This window comes from Lepidochelys kempii, chromosome 8 (genome assembly GCF_965140265.1).
Source record: "Lepidochelys kempii isolate rLepKem1 chromosome 8, rLepKem1.hap2, whole genome shotgun sequence".
NCBI lineage: Eukaryota > Metazoa > Chordata > Testudines > Cheloniidae > Lepidochelys > Lepidochelys kempii.
The window spans coordinates 38,182,973-38,203,150 of record NC_133263.1 but is presented as its reverse complement, the minus strand read 5'-3'; the positions used below and the strand labels follow the sequence as shown (position 1 = coordinate 38,203,150).

At 42.4% G+C, this 20,178-nt stretch overlaps 2 protein-coding genes across 8 annotated transcripts in view; both read right to left on the bottom strand.

Moving 5' to 3' along the window:
• Nucleotides 1-6,521, bottom strand: part of LOC140915800 (protocadherin alpha-8-like) — a 131,165-nt gene extending 124,644 nt beyond the window's left edge. The window contains exon 1 of the mRNA XM_073356110.1: nucleotides 4,009-6,521. Within this exon, the coding sequence (XP_073212211.1) occupies nucleotides 4,543-6,369 (1,827 nt within the window). The 5' untranslated portion in view covers nucleotides 6,370-6,521 and the 3' untranslated portion in view covers nucleotides 4,009-4,542. The remainder of the gene's footprint in view (nucleotides 1-4,008) is intronic.
• LOC140915797 (protocadherin alpha-C2-like) overlaps nucleotides 1-20,178 on the bottom strand; it is a 323,023-nt gene that overhangs the window by 204,554 nt on the left and 98,291 nt on the right. The window contains exon 1 of one of the 7 annotated variants that reach the window (XM_073356098.1): nucleotides 15,831-18,356. The exons of the other annotated variants lie outside the window; for them this stretch is intronic. Coding sequence (XP_073212199.1) covers nucleotides 15,831-18,206 — 2,376 coding nt within the window. The 5' untranslated portion in view covers nucleotides 18,207-18,356. Of the gene's footprint in view, nucleotides 1-15,830; nucleotides 18,357-20,178 lie in introns of those variants that run through there. 7 annotated transcript variants of the gene reach the window in all.

Sequence of the window (20,178 nt, the reverse complement as noted above, 5' to 3'; positions counted from 1 at the left end):
GGCACTCAACACTCAGTTGAAGGGGACAAAGAAGCAGGCTGGTAGCAGGACCTGAGTGAGGGATGATATCAGCATATTAAAGGCCTAACCGGCTCCTACTACTTCAGTTGACTGCCTGTTCTCCTCAAGTGGGTTCAGGGAAGCAGCAGGAAACAGGAAGCTCCCCGAGAAGCTGGGGTTAATCAGTCCAGGCTCCTGGGGGTGCTAGAGAGGTAATAAGAGGCTCCTCCTCCTCTCTCTCTCCCTGCAGCTCCTGCTGCTTTCTGTTATTCCCTCTCACCTTTTCTCCTGCCTGCCTGTTATGTCTCTTGTGCCCTCCTTCCTCCAGCACAGCACTCCACCATCTCTGTGCATCTAGAGCAGAGAGAATACATATGCACCAGCAACAGACACAATTTTCTACTCTCTGGGTCCTAATGGTGACACCCCCCGCCCCAGTCTGGCACCTGAGACGGCCACCTCAGTTTGCCTCATGGTCAGGCCAGCCCTGCTACACACACCCCAAAAAATGTTCCCTGCATCCAAAGGAAAAAAATAACAGGATAAATATATTAAGATGATCTCTTTACTATTTTTATTTATTTTCTAACATCATATCTTCCCCACTTTGTAATTCTGTTCCATTTACTAGGAAAAACAGAATACATTCTGTAACTGTTTCCCAAAACAACTCTTAGTTCTCTGAGCACAGGATCTCTCTCTCGTAGTAGTTAGAAATGGAGATATAAAAATAAGCTGCCATCATTCTTTTTTAAAGGTTGTAAAACCACTGCATTGTTTCCTATGTTCCAGAATCCATTACTATTGAAAAAGAAACCAAAATGGAATCTGAAAACCAAAAGCTGGAAATGACTCATAGAAAGGAAGTACTTATATGGGTTATAATGCATCACAAATCTAAATAACCATTGTTAATTTTAAATAAAATCCAAAAGAAGCAGTTCATCATAATGAACAGTATTTTGTAAGATTCTTGAAGATACACACTCATTCAGTTATTTAATTGTGATCTATCAGGAAAAGGAGAACTTCCAAGTAATAAAATCCATTTAAAAGCTGATAACACAGTGGTAAACAAAAAACTGATTATAAAATCTGTAATAAATAACATAAAATAGGGCTGTCAAGCAATTTAAAACATTAATTGTAATTAATTGCATTGTTAAACAATAATAGAATACCATTTATTTAAATATTTTTGCATGTTTTCTACATTTTCAAATATATTGATTTCAATTAAAACACAGAATACAAAGTGTACAGCGCTCACTTTATTTTTTTATTACAAGTACTTGCACTCTAAAAAAACAAAAGAAATAGTATTTTTCAATTCACCTAATATAACTACTGTAGTGCAATCTCTTTATCATGAAAGTTGAACTTACAAATGTAGAATTATGTACAAAAAAACTGCATTCAAAAATAAAACAATGTAAAATTTTAGAGCCTGCAAGTCCACTCAGTCCTACTTCTTGTTCAGTCAATAGCTCAGACAAACAAGTTTGTTTACATTTTCAGGAAATAATGCTGCCCGCTTCTTGTTTACAATGTCACCTGAAAGTGAGAACAGGCATTCGCATGGCATGTTGTAACCGGCGTCGCAAGATATTAACATGCCAGATGCACTAAAGATTCATATGTCTCCACCTTCAACCACTATTCCAGAAGACATGCGTCCATGCTGATAATGGGTTCTGCTCAATAACAATCCAAAGCAGTGCAGACCAATGCATGTTCATTTTCATCATCTGAGTCAGATGCCACCAGCAGAAGGTTGATTTTCTTTTTTGGTGGTTCAGGTTCTGTAGTTTCCGCATCAGAGGGTTGCTCTTTTAAGGCTTTTGAAAGCATGCACCACATCTCATTCCTCTCAGATTTTAGAAGGCACTTCAGATTCTTAAACCTTGGGTGGAATGCTGTAGCTAATTTGAGAAATCTCACATTGGTACCTTCTTTGCTTTTTGTCGAATCTGCAGTGAAAGTGTTCTTAAAATGAACATGTGGTGGGTCATCATCCAAGACTGCTATAACATGAAATATATGCCAAAATGTGGGTAAAACAGAGCAGGGAACATACAATTATCCCCCAAGGAGTTTAGTCACAAATTTAATTAATGCATTATTTTTAATGGGCATCATCAGCATGGAAGCATGACCTCTGGAATGGTGGCCGAAGCATGAAGGGGCATATGAATGTTTAGCATATCTGGCACGTAAATACCTTGCAATGCCAGCTACAAAAGTGTCATGCAAATGCCTGTTCTCACTTTCTGGTAACATTGTAAATAAGAGGGCAGCATTATTTCCTGTAAATGTAAACAAACTTGTTTGACTTAACAATTGGCTGAACAAGAAGTAGGACTGAGTGGACTTGTAGGCTCTGAAGTTTTACATTGTTTTGTTTTCGAATGCAGTTATGTAACAAAAAAAGCTACATTTGTAAATTGCACTTTCACAACAAAGATTACAATACAGTACTTGTATGAGGTGAACTGAAAAATACTATTTCTTTTGTTTATCATTTTTACAGTACAATCATTTGTAATAAAAAATAATATACACTTTGATTTCAATTACAACACAGAATACAATATATATGAAAATGTAGAAAAACATCAAAATATTTAATAAATTTCAATTGGTATTCTATTTGTTTAACAGTGCAATTAAAACTGCTATTAATCACGATTAATTTTTTTGAGTTAATCATGTGAGTTAACTGTAATTAATCAATAGCCCTAAAATAAAAGCCTATAAATTTCTGATAATAGGTACACCCAGGTATTCCTCACTAAGATGTTTCTACTGCTGTATCCTGAAACCATAAACAATACTGTAGAAACAGAAATTTTAAAAATATGGTTATATCATGACATTAATTTGGATGCTTCCCTAGATTCTCTGGAATCTTGTAAGAGATGTCATATACTAAAGTGCTTTAGGTTGATAGTCTAGGAAAGAACAGCATAAAAACTAAAAAAAATTCGTAAAACACGTCTGAACTGCATTTAAAAGAGAACAAATAACATATAATAAGCAGGAGAGAAAATGATAAGGGACAAATGGAATAATAAAATATGGGAGGAAATCCAAGGAAAGGAAAGATGTTTTTCTAGGCAAGAAGCAAGACTGGCAACCAGGAGCTCTTCACTGTGTTTCTGGATCTGTTGCAAACCTTCTGTAACCTTGGACATGTCACTTCACTGCTCTGGTTCTCAGTTTCCCCACAGAAGGAAGGGGATAATTACAGATAAATTGCGGTGGCATGGTGAGGAGTAACTCAGAGCCAGCACCCAGACTGTTCACCAGTCTTGTCCCACTTCAACCCAATTTTGAAGGCTTAGGACTCAATTATAAGGTTTCAGTGTGAATAAAGGTGGAATAAAGCGGTACATCTTTACTCATCCTAATGCTTTAACATGTTTTGGCTTCTTCAGATGGAAGGTATTAAACCATTGCAAAGTATTGTTCTTCACGGTGTCGTCATCATCAATGGAAACTATCAGTCAAGAAGCATATAACAAGCCATCTCCAATAACAAAAATTATAAGGAAGTAATTCTCGGAGGAATACTCCCCAGACAAAGAACACGGATGCTACCACCAGATCATGGCTATTTATTTCTTCTTCATAAAAAAAGTGTTTCTCATGGAATTAATAGCGCAGACGGTACTACTAAAAAAAAGAGCAAACTATAGCCAATAAAATTGCAAATTTATATGTATAATATTATATCCTTTGGCTTGTATCCATTCAAACTGACATATCTCAAATTTCATTCGAATGCTACTAAAAACCACTTATGTTTCAAAAACTGTATCCGAAGTAACCACCCAAAAACAACACACAGAAAGCTGGATCGCTAAAAAGATTAATTATTCGTCATTCAAACGTGCATTTTTAAAAAATATATAAATCCATTAGGGAATCACTACGAACTACTTAACAATAAACTTCAGTGAGACACAGGAAACAATGCATTGTGGAGGGAAATATTATTTAACCAACCGTGCCACATAGTTTGGGCGTCTCCTTCTCCCCGTTCTCTGCAAAGTTAGGAAAGTTGGGGCTGAAAACCATCAGGTCATTCTTGGCGGTGCCTTCCCCGACACACAGGTTACGGCTCTGGCGCTGCGAATAGGACCAACTCCCCACTTCGCTCGAGAACACCACGGTGGCTTTCCCAGGACCGCACATCACTTCCGGACCCGGATGGCATCTCAGGCCAACATACACGACAATCACCAGCACAAACAGCCCGGACAACGAGCAAATGGCGATCATTAAAGACATGTTCAGGTCAACTAAGGGCCCTTCGCTCCCGACCCTTTGCCTCGAGTCCCATTTCACAGCCTGCGGACTCTCCACCAGGGACAGGCTGACCGTGGCTGTCGCTGACAGCGCCGGCTCCCCATGGTCCTTCACCAGGATCACGAGTCTCTGGCTGGGGCCGTCCGCCTCCTCCAAGGCCCGCGTGGTGCTGATCTCCCCGCTGTACACACCCACCCGGAAAGGCCCCGCAGCCCCGGCCTCCTGCACTTCTTAGCGAAGCCACGCGTTGTAGCCGGAATCCGCATCCACCGCTCGGACCTTGCCCACCACGTGCCCTGCGCCGGCCGACAGCGGAACCAGCTCGGGCCCTGGCGAGCCGCGGCCGGAGCCAGGCGGGGACACTGCCGGCGCGTTGTCATTTTCATCCAGGACGAAGAGCTGCACAGTCACGTTCCCGCACAAGGAGGGGAACCCGGCGTCCCTTGCGCTCACCTGGAACTGCAGCACTTGCAGCTCCTCGTAGTCAAAGGGCTGCAGCCCATAGATGTGCCCGCTCTCCGAGTGCACCGAGATGTAGCTCGACACGGGCTGCTGCTCTCCCACACTGCGCTCCACCACCGAGTAGCTCACAAACGCGTTTTCCCGCAGGTCCGGGTCCGACGCCGACACGCTCAAGAGATGGGCCCCGGGACGGTTGTTTTCCTTCACAAACACCGTGTACACGGGCTGAGGGAAAGCAGGGGCGTTATCGTTCACATCCGCGATTGGCACCAAAATGCTGCTGCTGGCCGAGAGAGACGGGGCCCCTTCGTCTCTGGCTGTCACCAGGATCTTATATTCAGACACTCGCTCCCGATCCACGGCTTCCGCCAGCACCAGCGAGTGATAATTCTTAAAGGTGGAGACGAGCTGAAAGGGCAGGTCCGGGGGGATGGAGCAGGTGACTTTGCCGTTGTCTCCCGAGTCCCGGTCGGAGACGCTAATAAGAGCCACCACTGTCCCCAAGGGAGCGTCCTCCGGCACCGGCAGGAAAATGGAAGTCAGGGCCAGCTCAGGGGCGTTATCGTTCACGTCTAAAATGTCTATCATAACTTTACAGTGTCCCCCTAACGGGGGATTCCCTTTATCCTTTGCCTCAACTTGAATTTCAAACAGATTAATATCTTCAAAATCTATATTTCCTTTAACCCTGATTTCTCCAGTATTTTGTTCTATCCTGAAAACTTTTCTTATGTTTTGAGGAATATGACTGGTAAACGAATAGGAAATATTCTTATTAATGCCCTCATCCATGTCAGTGGCGTTGAGTTTTATGACTAAAGTCCCGTTAGCTGCATTTTCCAATAATTTGATTTGATAAACGGATTGATTAAATATGGGCGCGTTGTCATTGGCATCCAGCACAATGATCACTAGCTGAACTGTGCCGGTGAGCTCCGGCTTGCCCCCATCAATAGCGGTGAGCAATAAATGATGCGCGGGGATGTCCTCTCTATCAAGAGGTTTCTTTAACACAAGGACCAAAGATTTACTTTTCTCCTTCGTTTTCTCCTCTACAATGAAATTTTCGCTTGGGCTGAGTTTATAGGTTAGCAGCGAGTTTATACCAATATCTGCGTCAGACGCGCCCTCTAGTGGGAAACGCGAACCTGGAACCGTCAGTGATTCTGCTATACTCAGGTTTTGTTCATTTACAGGGAACACAGGAGCATTGTCATTTATATCCTGTATCTCCACTTCCACGTGAAATATCCTCAGGGGTTTGTCCACTATCACCTCCAAGTCAATGGCGCACAGGGGGCTCTGGCCGCACACCTCTTCCCTGTCTATTCGCGACTTAACAAACAAAACGCCGCTCTGCAAATTTACCTCAAAATAGTCTCCCCTGCCTTTGGAGACCATCCGGAACATCCGAGGCAACAGCTCCGACACCTCCAGCCCCAGGTCCTGGGCCAGGCGGCCCACAAAGGTGCCGTGTTTGGATTCCTCCGGCAGAGAATAACGGACCTGGCCGCTGCCCACCTCCCAGGCCGTGTGTAGCAGAACCAGCCGCAGCAGCTGCCCGGTTCCCAGGGAGTCTCGCCAGAGAAGAGCCATCGCGGACGCGGGGCGCGGGTTTAGAAATCAGTTTTTTAACTGAGCGAACGGCAGAGTCCAGTGAATGGCGGGGTGAGAGACCTTTGAAAACAGTTTATTTAATCCACTCCTCTCACATCCGGGAGCCCTCCTGACGCGATAGGCAGGGTTTTCCAGTCTTCTGTGGGAGGAGCTGTGTGTTTCTTTCCTGTTGAAAAGTCTCTTTAGACATCAGCGACACCTTGTGACAGAATGTGTAAACACAACAGTGAAGATTTTTCCCCATATATCTTTTACCTTAATCAGGACTTCCTTTCATCTTTCACTACTCTGCTAACAAAATTTCTTTACACTATTTTTACTTATTTTACATCAATGCATTGGGCAGTGAGATAGATTTTCATTGTTTTGGGAATGACTAACAACTGATTGTTTACTGTGTAAATTTTTATATTCATATAATAATATTTACATTTTCTTACCTCCCAGTCAGATACATAAGTAAATCAACTGTTAAACTTAATTTTGAAACAACAATTTTAAAAAGAATATTTCTTCTGCCAATTTCACTCCAACAGGTCCTCTACTGGTACCATAATCTCACATATTTATCATGGAGGAAATATTTGTTAGTAAATGGAGATGTCAGAAATTCACTCCCATCCTTAACCAGCATCATAGTTCTGTGAGATATTAACTATGAGAGTTGACTTTATATTTACAAGCTAGATACCAGGACAACACTGTCCGTTCCTCACTGATTAAAACTATAAGAAAGGTAGGAAGGAAAGAGTGGAGGGGAGAAAGGTGCAGGAAAAGGAGAGGGAGATGTATCAGGACATAATGGGTCTTCTCCAGCAGCAAACACAGATGCTGCAGTCTCCTGGGGACCTATACATTCAATAATCCCAGGCTCGCCTCCCTGTGCAGTCCATGGAGAACTCCATGACAGCACCTTCCTACATCCCCTGAACATTCCACAGGACACCACTCGCTGCAACTCTACCCCTACCACTCCATCCTGGGGGACATTAAAGACAATCAGAGCTTCACATACACTGATCCGTGAAAGCCACAGTTGGTGTATGTGTAACTAAAGTGGACACAAATGTTCTTGCCCTTTCAAAAGTGCTGTTCTCTGAATTTATTGTTTTATCATGTTTTTAAAGTATTTGTTTTAAATTTGCACAGAGTTTTTCACTGATTTTGTTACAGAATAAAATTATATTATTTGGAACATTATTCTCCTTTATTACTTCGCAACATGCCTGCGAGTGCTGAGCAGTTCTGAGAGCAACCAATTACCTGTTCCTATATAGTGTCATAAAACTCAGAGGATCAGTCACAAACTAAATTAATAGGTGCATCAACAATGTTATGTTCCTACATGTACAGCAATCACCACACAATTCCTACCACGCCACAAAAGAGCAGTGCCAGGTAGAGCACACTACAACAATACACACTATTCTGGCTCATTGTTAAAGCATCCCTGAGCCATATAGCTCTATGTTGAGCTCTTCTAATAGCCTTTGTCTCTGGCTGTTCAAATTCAGTAGACAGCTATCTCTGCTCTCCACCTGGTGGAATCTTTCCCCCCTTGGCTTCACAGATATTATGCAGGACACAGCAGGCAGCTACAACCATTGGTATATTTTTCTCAGTGAGACCCAGTCTTGTGAGTAAACAACTCAGCGACCCTTCCAATGACCAAAACTACATTCAACTGTCAGTCAGTGAAAAATATCTGGCTTCCAGTCCCCTCCCCATTTTAATTAGGATCCTATTAGCTCAGATACCTCAGCTGATCTCAGTGGAGCAGACAGGCAATCTGACTTCACTTCTGATTGTACAAGGAGAGAGGCAGTCCCTGAGATACATAAGAAACAAAATATTTAGACCTGAATAGGCTACATTCAACAACCTAAATTGCACACAGACTTAAGCTGCAAAGTGCAAACTAATACAATTTATGCAGAATGAGTATAATACACACTCTGTGAGAAGCACCATCAAGCAGGCATCCATTTTCTGCAATAACTGATATTTCTGTGTATTTCAGATGTTACCCAATGTAGAAAGAATTGCAGGAATCCAATATGGAAACAACAAAAGCATGGATTATTGTGATGAAGACCACATCCAAAATAAAAGGGTGCAACTTCCTGGCCAAGGATAAATGGCAAAACCCACTCTGAGCCACTGCTATCTAGATTTCTAGAAGCACCTGAAGATTCCACAGAAACTGTGGACTAAACCATTCTATAGAAACTAAAATCTATGAATCACAGAAACAAAAAATGATCCAACACTCTAATCTTAGAAAAAGGACACTACTTCTGCCATTTCTTCCAATTATTTCTCCCATCCAACCAGAATAATCTGAATGTTACCCAAGCATTAGAACACCTAGCAACTAAACCATCTGAAGACACACACAGGTGAAACTGCCTCACTATGTTCCCTAACAGCTTCGTGTACACATTGAAAAGGAGGGATACAAGTAATAATCCACATGAGTTCCCTTGGGCTGATAAGAAACCACCCAATGCAAAATCCTTCCACAGAAAAAGGAATTAAGTCAACCAAATCCAACTCTCTCTCCAACCTGGCCAGTGTCAACAGCCATGTCAATTATCTTATTGTCAAGACTTTCAAAGGCAGCTGATAGAATTGTCTAAAATAATCAACATGGACACTTGATCTTTATCCATTGCTGGAGAGGACTGATATACAAGATCAATACAGTATCTTTACCATACCCAAGTCTAAAGCTATTATTGGGGGGGTCAAGAAAATCTGGATCACAGGAACATAAAAAATGTAATTCTGGATCAGACCTGTCTAGTATCCTGTCTCTGACAGGGCCAATAACAAATGCTTCAGAGAAAAGTGAAAGAAACCAGACAATAGGAAGAGATGGGATAACTTGTCCTCCATAAATTTATCATCTTAATCCCCAACCTTAGAAATTGTCTTAAACCCTGAAGCAGGAGATTTTATATGCCTTCAAAAACTTTTTAACATTAACTATTATTATTCTGTTTATTTTTGTTATCTGCCTTGAAGTCCAATCCATCTTTGTGTCTTGCTAAATTCTTGGCCTCAGCAACATCCTGTAGCAACAAGTCTCACAGTCTAATAACACACTGAGTGAAAAAGTATTTCCATTACTCCTAGGAGAATTCTGTGCCAAAACATTAAAAATTCTGTGCACAATACTTTAAAATTCTGCATATTTTATTTGTCAAAATAACACAATATAATCATGCCAATTTCAAATATTTTGGTAATTCATTTCAAAATATCTGTCAGCAAGAATGTCTGTAACAATACAGACAAAAAAAGATTCTGGTAATTTCTTTTTGACAAATAGATTCCTTACTATGCATATTAATACAGAACTTTAAGTAATTCATTTAAATTACAATACAGAACTGTATCTCCTGCACCTGTCAGAAGCAGTGTAAAGGCTTGGAGGAGTTAGGGGTAACAGAGAAGCTGAGGAAGAGGGAAGGAGCCTGGAGGGTTGTTGGGTGTAGGTCGGAAAAATATGGAATATGGTTTTGGCGGGGAGGAAGAGGCGGGATTGTTAGGGAGTTGGTGAGCTTCCCCCATGCAGACGCTGGCTGATACTAAGTCTCTCCCATTCACTCAGGCACATTTGCCACTGTCCCTACACCCTCGTGGGTCTCTGCAGCCTGCTCCCCCATCCCCATGTGTCCCTGCAGCCCCCCGTCCCTGTTCCCATGTAGCCTTGCACCCCCATTCCCATTCAACCCCTGGATCAATGCTGTCACACCACTAGCTCCTGAGCCCACACTCCACTCTGTCCCTCTCCCACTAGCTATTCTGAATCCCAGTCTGTGATACTCATACCCCAGCAGTCCTGTGTGCCCAATCTGTCTGTCCTAACTTGGCTCCGCAGGCAGGGTGCTATGATGAACTTCTGCTCCTGGGAAAATGCTGTGCCACTGTGCACGTACAGAATTTTTTTCCCCACAGAAAATATATTCTGCTCCAGAAGAACTGCAGTTCTACCTTTTGTCCACCAGAGTCCGCTATGGCACCAGAACAGCCAGCTGCATTCATGCTGCTAGCTGTCATGGCACCACAGCGGCCTCTGGTGTGTGAAAGATGGAATGGCAGCACTCCTCGGCCAGAATGCATTTTCTGCAGAGAAAAAAATTCTGCAGGACACATGAATTCTGTGCGTTCACAGTGGCACAGAATTCCCCCAGAAGTATTCCATGTGTGATGATGATAGACCAGGTGCCAGCTCTTGCTAAGGCTGTAGGCATCAGCTGAGCACTGACAAATTCATAGCTGGAAACCAGACCATTTCTCCTGTACCTGAGTACTATTCAAGATAGATGTTAGACTTGTAAGGACATGTTTTGTATTTAGACTATGTAGTAGGAAGAGAGCCTGAGACATACAATCTTGTATCAGAGGACTGGTATGAGGCCTGAGGCCTAGGCTAAAGTAGTAATCAAAGCTTTACTGATATAAAGTAGTAATCAAAGTTTTGCTGATATAAAGACTGTTATACAGACTGATATAAAGACAAGCTGTGAGCAAGAGGCCGGACCCGCTCACAGAATCAGGCAAGAATAGGACTTATATAGCAGAAATACACATTCCTAAAAAGTGCTAGGCACAGAGTACTCATGCAAACACATCCCGAAATCAAGTGGTACCAGAAAAATCCCGATATCAAGAATGGTACAAAAACATTCCCTAAGAACAACAGAAACACACTGACTCCTTGTGATGTTACCTGATTAAAATTTGACCATATAGATCATTGTTACAACCTCTGTTATATATTTGCAACAAATCTTGTACAAAGGTTGTCAAGTGCGGTGTCCATGAAAAGGTTATGATTTGCTGGTTATGATTATGCTATTGGTAGGCATGTATCATTTTTGTATTTGAAGTTATAAATATTGGCTGTATACCTGGATTTCAAATGTTTGCTCCTGGGTAACACCCACAAAGTAGTTAGCCAGCACATCTTGGAGGGACTATTCAAAATCAGTGGCCCATGAAAAAGACACTTAATTCACAATGGACCATGGGAGATGCCCATCTATGCTGAGTGGACTGTCCTGTGAACCTGCTGCCTGGAATATAGGTAATGGCTTCCTGCAATGACTGAGCGAAATTGGGCATGAACATGTATCTTGCCCATGTGACTCCAAACACTATCTGGTCACCTGTGATTCTCCACTACCTGTGCTGAGGTTTTTGTTTAAATCAATGTGTTCCCCTCCACATGGCAGAGGATATAAATGGCCCTAGGAACCCCTCAATTTTGCATCTATCCTGCTCCAGCCTCTGGATGATACTAATGGGAGCATTCTAACCAATGGACTGAGGACCTTCCAATGATTTGGAAGCAACCAGAGACGTGTCTTAAACCAGCAATTTATTCCTTCACTGCTACAAGCCTGAACCCAGAACTTTGCAATTGCTGTATGTATTTGATTCCTTTAACCAGTTTTAACTCTGACCTTTCTTTCTTTCTTTTTATGAATAAACCTTTAGATTTTAGATACTAAATGATTGGTATCAGCATGATTTTTGGGTAAGATCTAAGTTATATATTGACCTGGGTGTGTGGCTGGTCCTTTGGGATCAGAATAACCTTTTATTTGAAGAGATTGGTTTTAAAGAACCTGTCATCTCTAAGTCTTGTATTTTCAGTGGTAATACAAGGACTGGAATGCCTAAGGAAACTGCTTTTATGACTTCTTGTTAGCCAGTGTGGTAAAAAGAAGTTTACTTTTGTTGCTGGTTTGGTATATCCTATGGGGGATTAGCCACCAGTCTTGGGGTGTATCTGCCCTATTTCTCAGCAGTTTGTCCTGAGTTTGGCATCCTCAGTTGTGACCCACTAAGACCTTCTAAAAGATAAGGTCAGAATGATAGTACATAATAAAGATCTTTTAATTAAACCAACATGTACAAGGTGATGGGGAATAACTAGCAACATCAGGGGATGAAACACCCTCTCATAAAAATTGTAAGCATCTATTTTAGCTGTTAAGCATTACATTTAGTGTAAAATATTAATAATGCACCTCAAGTAAAAATGAATGTTATTGGGTTGCTGAAATATAATGATAGAATACACAACCAGTTTGGGGTGTCTGCCCTGCTTTTTAAAGTCTCCCCTGAGGTTGGTCATGAACCACTCCAGACACCATGTACCAGTAAAAGGGCAATTAGTGAAGGCAAATAATAAATGTGATTATCGTCATCAAGCAATGGCATCCTGACCAGAAGCCTAACAATTGCTTTCTAGAAGAAGCTGGCATCCTACCTTTCCTAAGGTAAAATAAAATACCCACCAATACCCACCAATAATGAAAATACCCACCAACAATGAAACCCATCCTCCATCAACTAAGAGTAACAAGGACCCCGTTCACAGATGAGTAACCCAATGCTCTCTGAGTACATCTAGAACCTGAATAAGTGACACCAGATGAGAAAGAAAGAATGAAAGAACAAAAGAATGAATGAATGAATGAATGAATGAACAGAAAGAAAACACACACAAAAAGAAACCACCCATTGCTGCACCCTCAACCTTGTCTCCAATGGTTCTGCTCATACAAAAGCCAAGCTTAGTCTGAAAGCACTTGATAATATCTATGAAGCTAGCCTGAACTTACCAGGCTGTTCTCCTCCCAGAGCACTTCCACTGATCAGAACACTGAGGATGCTCTGATACAAGTGAAGAAGGCCTGTCTTATTTCCCACACCATCATAGAGTAAGATTTAAACTGTTTATCATAGTTTGTCCAGCTGAGATTGCTATTTCTGCTGCCTTCACTCTAGCCATTTACCTTTCTGATCTATCTCTTCTTCTATCTGTCTATAGTACTGTTTCTAAAAAAGGTATCACTGTGATATCTAAGTGTCACAAGCCATCTCTATACCAAGGTGACCTGTGATGAAGAATCAAGATAAGAGAGCAATCAAGGGATATGAGAGCAATTAACCATAGTCCGACTCCAGGACAAGTTATTAGATCATCTAGTAGGCCATTGGCACATTCTGCACAACTGAAGAAACTGTTTTCACCTGAGGGCACTGTTTTCACTGATGATGTCACTAGAGATCACTTTTATTATCATGCTGATGTGGGGCGGAGGGTTATGTTGTGAAATCTTAGTGCATTGAACTTCAGTCCTAGTATGTCTACAGCTCCCATTGAAATCATTGTCTGCAGGGTTGTTGTAGTGGTGCTGCTCCGAGGATATGAGAGACAAACCTTTTGTTGGACTGAGCTCCACAGACCTCCACAGACCTGAAGAAGACCTTCACGGAGCTCAAGATACTACCCCACCCACCTTGTCTCTCTCAGTTAAAATCACTGGAAGTTTTGGACACACAAGTAATACAGGGATATGCCCTTTATATGCCTAAGTAATACATTACAGCAAAATGGCTCCATCAAGTGGAAAAAGCCAGGGCCAACTCCTATCTCCTCCTATTGAGAGGAAAGTATGCATAGCTGACAGTTCCTATCTCAAGCAGGAAACACCTGGAGAGACTAATAGCTCCCCTCTTTAGCATGGGAAGTGGAAAGGGCTATCTGTGTCCTCTTCAGCATGCCCATATTCCATTTTCATGTTGTTGTCAGATAGAGACAATTCCCATCCTGTCTGGCATCCTTACTGTTTAAGGGGGGAATGGGACCTATCTTATCATGTGACCAAATCTGGAAAATGTCTAAAAACATTTTCTTCCTTATTATTTTATATTTATTTTCTTTCTTTTCCAATTTGCAATTCTGTCAACTTGAATATAAAAATTACTAAATTTTACACCTGTTTTAAATAACATTTTTATTGTCCACAGTCTTTTGTTAGAAAAGGGGACCAGGAAATCTATAATTTAAGGGAATTTTCTGAGAAATACTACAATTTTAATTTTTCTTATATTCTATAATCCAATATTGGAAAACAAAGTTAAAACTTGGAAACTAGCATCTGCAAGCAACTTTTGCAGTATCAGAGAAAATAAGGTAAAGGTAATAATATACTTTCCTACAATTAAGTTATGATTAATAACAATTCTCATACAAATCGATGTTCAAGAGTGAAATAAAATCCAAGTAAAAGATTCCATGGCAGTACACAATGTTTACACCTACTTTTGACAAGCTGCTCCCTCCTCTCCATAAAGTTAGTTTCTGTCACTAGGAGGGAGTAGATTAACATTTTTGCTTCCAAAGGGATGGCAGTCTGTTTTACTATTAATAGGGCAATATATTTAAAATAATATAAAATCATTCATCATATATGAAGGAAGGCACCTTGAGTGAAGAGTAGTTCTTGAGTCTTTCTTGAGTGAAGGGTAGTTATTACAAACCAGTATTTAGTATGAATAACACTTCATTCTTAATACAAAAAATTTATTGATATTTCTTCTCAGCAAAGACTTCTAATTTTAAAATTAAGTTTTAAAAGGAGTGTTTAATTAGATATTTCTGTGTCTGGCAGAGCTTCAGTGAACTACTATTTTAGTTACAATGTATAACAGACCATTTTAGGGCTCAAGGAAGAACAATAATAATTAAGAATAATAATTATTTCCAAGTCTTGTAAGCCCATTTCCATGCTGCATTATGGGGAAAAATGAATTATACTCCCATATGAAGATTAAAATAATGGACAAATAAAATAATCCAGTTTCAAGAAGAGACCCAAAGACACAATGATCTTGTGCCCATTCTTTTCACAGTGGAGACAAGGTAAGTTTTTTTCTCCGATTTTAAAGAGAGTCGGACAGACACCCTTGTGATTAAGGAGGGAAGGGTGGGAAGTAGGAGGTCGGGTTTCTATCCCCTCCTCAGTCACACACTTCTGGTATGACCATGGGCAACTTACTTCGCTTCTCTATAAGAATATCTCACCTACAAATGGGGACAGTCGTATCTAACTCACAGGGCTTTTGGCAGGCTTCATCACAGAACCTTAATTAACATTTTTCTAAAGTAGTTCGGCATCTTCAGATAGATTTCGCTATCTAAGTGAAAAGTTTTATTTCTTTAAGTAAAGAGTAGGGCTATCAATGGTCATAACTAATGAGAATTGAAAGATAAACTAGCAATTTCTACAATAATTGCCCAAGCAAATAAAGTTATTTTGGACGACCCTCAAAGTGCAACCCCTAATACTTACTCTATAAAATAACTAAAACTACATCGAAAACAATATTATTGTAACATAAGATTTTAATGCATAGAAAATAATTCTATCCCAATTCTATTATTTCTGTGTTTGCAATCAACACTTTTAATAGTAGTGGAAGAAACCGATAAAAACCAGACGATTCATATCAAATTATTACTATTGTTACTATTTTACAAAGCGTCAAATGAGACAATTAATTATTAAAATGGCTGTAAATATCTGTTATAAAAGGAAGTTGTAATCCTTCTAAAACAAGAGGATATCACTAACCGTTCCACAGACATTGGACGCCATCACTAGCTGTTTCTCCATCTCCCGGTTCTCGGCAAAGTGAGGGACGTTGGGGCTGAAAACCATCAGGTCATTCTTGGCGGTGCCTTCCCCGACACACAGGTTCCGGCTCTGGCGCTGCGAATAGGACCAACTCCCCAACTCGCTCGAGCACACCACGGTGGCTTTCCCAGGACCGCACATCACTTCCGGACCCGGATGGCATCTCAGGCCAACGTACACGATAATCACCAACACAAACAGCCCGGACAACGAGCAAATCGCGATCATTAAAGACACGTTCAGGTCAACCAAGGGCCCTTCGCTCCCGACCCTTTGCCTCGAGTCCCATTTCACAGCCTGCGGACTCTCCACCAGGGACAGGCTGACCGTGGCTGTCGCTGACAGCGCCGGCTCCCCATGGTCCTTCACCAGGATCACGAGTCTCTGGCTGGGGCCGTCCGCCTCCTCCAAGGCCCGCGTGGTGCTGATCTCCCCGCTGTACACACCCACCCGGAAAGGCCCCGCAGCCCCGGCCTCCTGCACTTCGTAGCGAAGCCACGCGTTGTAGCCGGAATCCGCATCCACCGCTCGGACCTTGCCCACCACGTGCCCTGCGCCGGCCGACAGCGGAACCAGCTCGGGCCCTGGCGAGCCGCGGCTGGAGCCAGGCGGGGACACTGCCGGCGCGTTGTCATTTTCATCCAGGACGAAGAGCTGCACAGTCACGTTCCCGCACAAGGAGGGGAACCCGGCGTCCCTCGCGCTCACCTGGAACTGCAGCACTTGCAGCTCCTCGTAGTCAAAGGGCTGCAGCCCATAGATGTGCCCGCTCTCCGAGTGCACCGAGATGTAGCTCGACACGGGCTGCTGCTCTCCCACACTGCGCTCCACCACCGAGTAGCTCACAAAGGCGTTTTCCCGCACGTCCGGGTCCGACGCCGACACGCTCAAGAGATGGGCCCCGGGACGGTTGTTTTCCTTCACAAACACCGTGTACACGGGCTGAGGGAAAGCAGGGGCGTTATCGTTCACATCCGCGATCGGCACCAAAATGCTGCTGCTGGCCGAGAGAGACGGGGCCCCTTCGTCTCTGGCTGTCACCAGGATCTTATATTCAGACACTCGCTCCCGATCCACGGCCTCCGCCAGCACCAGCGAGTGATAATTCTTAAAGGTGGAGACGAGCTGAAAGGGCAGGTCCGGGGGGATGGAGCAGGTGACTTTGCCGTTGTCTCCCGAGTCCCGGTCGGAGACGCTAATAAGAGCCACCACTGTCCCCGGGGGAGCGTCCTCCGGCACCGGCAGGGAAAGAGAAGTCACGGCCAGCTCAGGGGTGTTATCGTTCACGTCCAAAACCTCTAACTCAATATTGCAGTGTCCTGACAAAGGAGGATTACCTTTATCTTTTGCCTCAACTTGAATGTCATATACATTAATTTCTTCGAAATCCAAACGGCTTTTGACTCTGACCTCTCCTGTATTTAGATCTAAACTAAACATATCTCCTCCAGTGGGAGGAACGAAACTGCTAAAAGTATATGAAACCTCTTTATTACTTCCTTCATCCAAATCGGTGGCGTTGAGTTTGATGACTAATGTCCCATTAGCTGCATTTTCGAACAATCGAATCTTGTAAACAGACTGATTAAATACAGGCGCGTTGTCATTGGCATCCAGCACAGTGATCACCAGCTGAATTGTGCCCCTCAGCTCCGGTTTGCCCCCATCTGTGGCCGTGAGTAATAAATTATGCTCAGGAGTCTCCTCTCTATCCAGAGATTTCTTTAGCACCAGCACTAAGGATTTCTTGTTGTCATCGTTTGATTTAACATTGAATGTGAAATGTTCACTTGAGCTCAGTTTATAGGTTAGCAGAGAGTTTGTGCCAATATCTGCGTCAAACGCGCCCTCTAGTGGGAAACGTGAGTCTGGCAGTCTCGATTCTGCAATACTGAGATACTTTTCATTTACAGGGAACACAGGAGCATTGTCATTTATATCCTGTATCTCCACTTCCACGTGAAATATCCTCAGGGGTTTGTCCACTATCACCTCCAGGTCAATGGCGCACAGGGGGCTCTGGCCGCACACCTCTTCCCTGTCTACTGGCGACTTAACAAACAAAACGCCGCTCTGCAAATTTACCTCAAAATAGTCTCCCCTGCCTTTGGAGACCATCCGGAACATCCGAGGCACCAGCTCCGACACCTCCAGCCCCAGGTCCTGGGCCAGGCGGCCCACAAAGGTGCCGTGTTTGGATTCCTCCGGCAGAGAATAACGGACCTGGCCGCTGCCCACCTCCCAGGCCGTGTGTAGCAGAACCAGCCGCAGCAGCTGCCCGGTTCCCAGGGAGTCTCGCCGGAGAACAGCCATCGCGGACACTGGGCGGTGTCGGTTTATGAATCAGCGATTTAACTGAAGGAACCGCAGAGTCCAGTGAATAAGGAAGATGCCCTTTGAAAGCAGTTTAATTTAATCCAGGCCCGACACGTCCGGGAGCCCGCCTGACGCGCTGAGGGGCAGGATTTTCAGGGCTTCTGGGGGAGGAGCTCTGTGTTGGTTTCTTTCTGAAATGTCTCTTTAGGCGACAGCGACACCTTGTGACTAAATGTGTAAGTACAATTGCAAATCATGCCTTTCAATTTTTTTAAATCTCAATAACTATTTTTCTTGATTCAGAAATGTTTCTTATATTTTACTGACTCATTAACTATACCACTTGCTATGTTCCACTAGTTCTTTTTATCATTAGCCTGCTATTGAAATAAACGCCTTCTATTTTGTCCTATTTTTATTTACCTTGAATATTTTGTAAATTTGGTATATATTGTCTCTATATTCAAATCTGAAACAGATGAATTCCTTTTTAAAATTACCATTGACACCATAAATATATGACGGTCACCCCGCCCTTATTCGCAAAGAAACACATACTCATAATTACCTGATAATGGTTGCTATTAACAACCATGTCCCCTCTTTTTTATAATGGCAAAATGTTGAAATATAAAATGTAGTAAACTTTGCTGGAAGTGGAAAATAATTCCCAGATATCTCAACTATGAACAGATGTCTTCATATGTGAAGTTTATATATTCATGACCTGATAGGTCTCCTACTGAAACCAGGAAATTGTTGGTTCAAGAGCCTCGGCTGATCTCAACTGAGGTGGCATCGTATCAGGAGAAGGGGCCAGACAATCCCTGAGGTACTCAGGGGCCATTTGAGATTTGAAGGTTAGAACCAATCTCTTCAGTTGTATTCGGGAGCTGTACACTACTACAGTCAATGGTGCAGGGAGTGTAGTAGGCTCTCTGCCAGAAGCGTCTCTTAACTATCAAGTTAAACATATTTTGCATTCGTTGAAGTTTCCTGATTTTTCCCAAGGAATCAAAGCTCAAGATGTTTAATTATTTCCTGTAACGCCTTCATCTAAAAGTTAAACAGGTGGGAGAAAAGACTAGAACGCTACAATAACCCACATGAGCTACCCCTTAGTCATATGAGAAATCAGAAAACATATACCTTCTGAGACCTCTCACCGAGAAAGGTAAATAATCAAGAGCAAATCCATCCAACCCTGCCAGGTTCCACGAAACCTCACTCTCAACGATATCAAAGACAGTTGATATACTCAGCTAAAATAATCCACATGGACGCTTGCTCTTCATCCATTGCCAGAGGGAAATCATTGACCAACAAGAATAAAGAAGGCTCCATGCCATAGCCAGAAGGCAGAAACATGTCAACTACTTACATAAACACTAAAGAACAACAACACGGTTTTCCACAACTGGAAAAACCTTGAGTCATCTGCCATCTCTTGTAGGCAGTTAAGTTTGGGCCGCTGGCCCTGTATTCTCTCAAGCAGGAAACATCTAGTAGCCTGTTAGTTTCTCTTCACAGTGGAAAAAGACTGGAGAGCCGTATGTTTCCTCTTATAAGACGAAACCCGCATTTGAAGACTATTTTATATATATACACATTTTATGACCTTGATGGTCTCATATGCAAGCTATTGCCTTCCAATATCTGCTTGCCTGGGAGGGCAGGCAACAACATAGATCTAATCATGACAGGGTCTAACCAGCATGGAGTCTGCAATGGAATATCGAATCATATTAATCTTTTAGAATTCTTTGAATATGTCAATAAAATAGTAAATAAAAATAACCATCTGACACAATTTATTTAGACTTACAAAACTGACAAATTTGTATGCAGGCAACTAAAGAAGTTAAGTAGTCTTGAGGTGAGAGGCAAAGTATTGTCTTGGATCAAAAACTGCCAGCTAGACAGAAAGTAGAGGTAGAATTAAGTGGTCAGGTTGCATCATGGCAAAAGT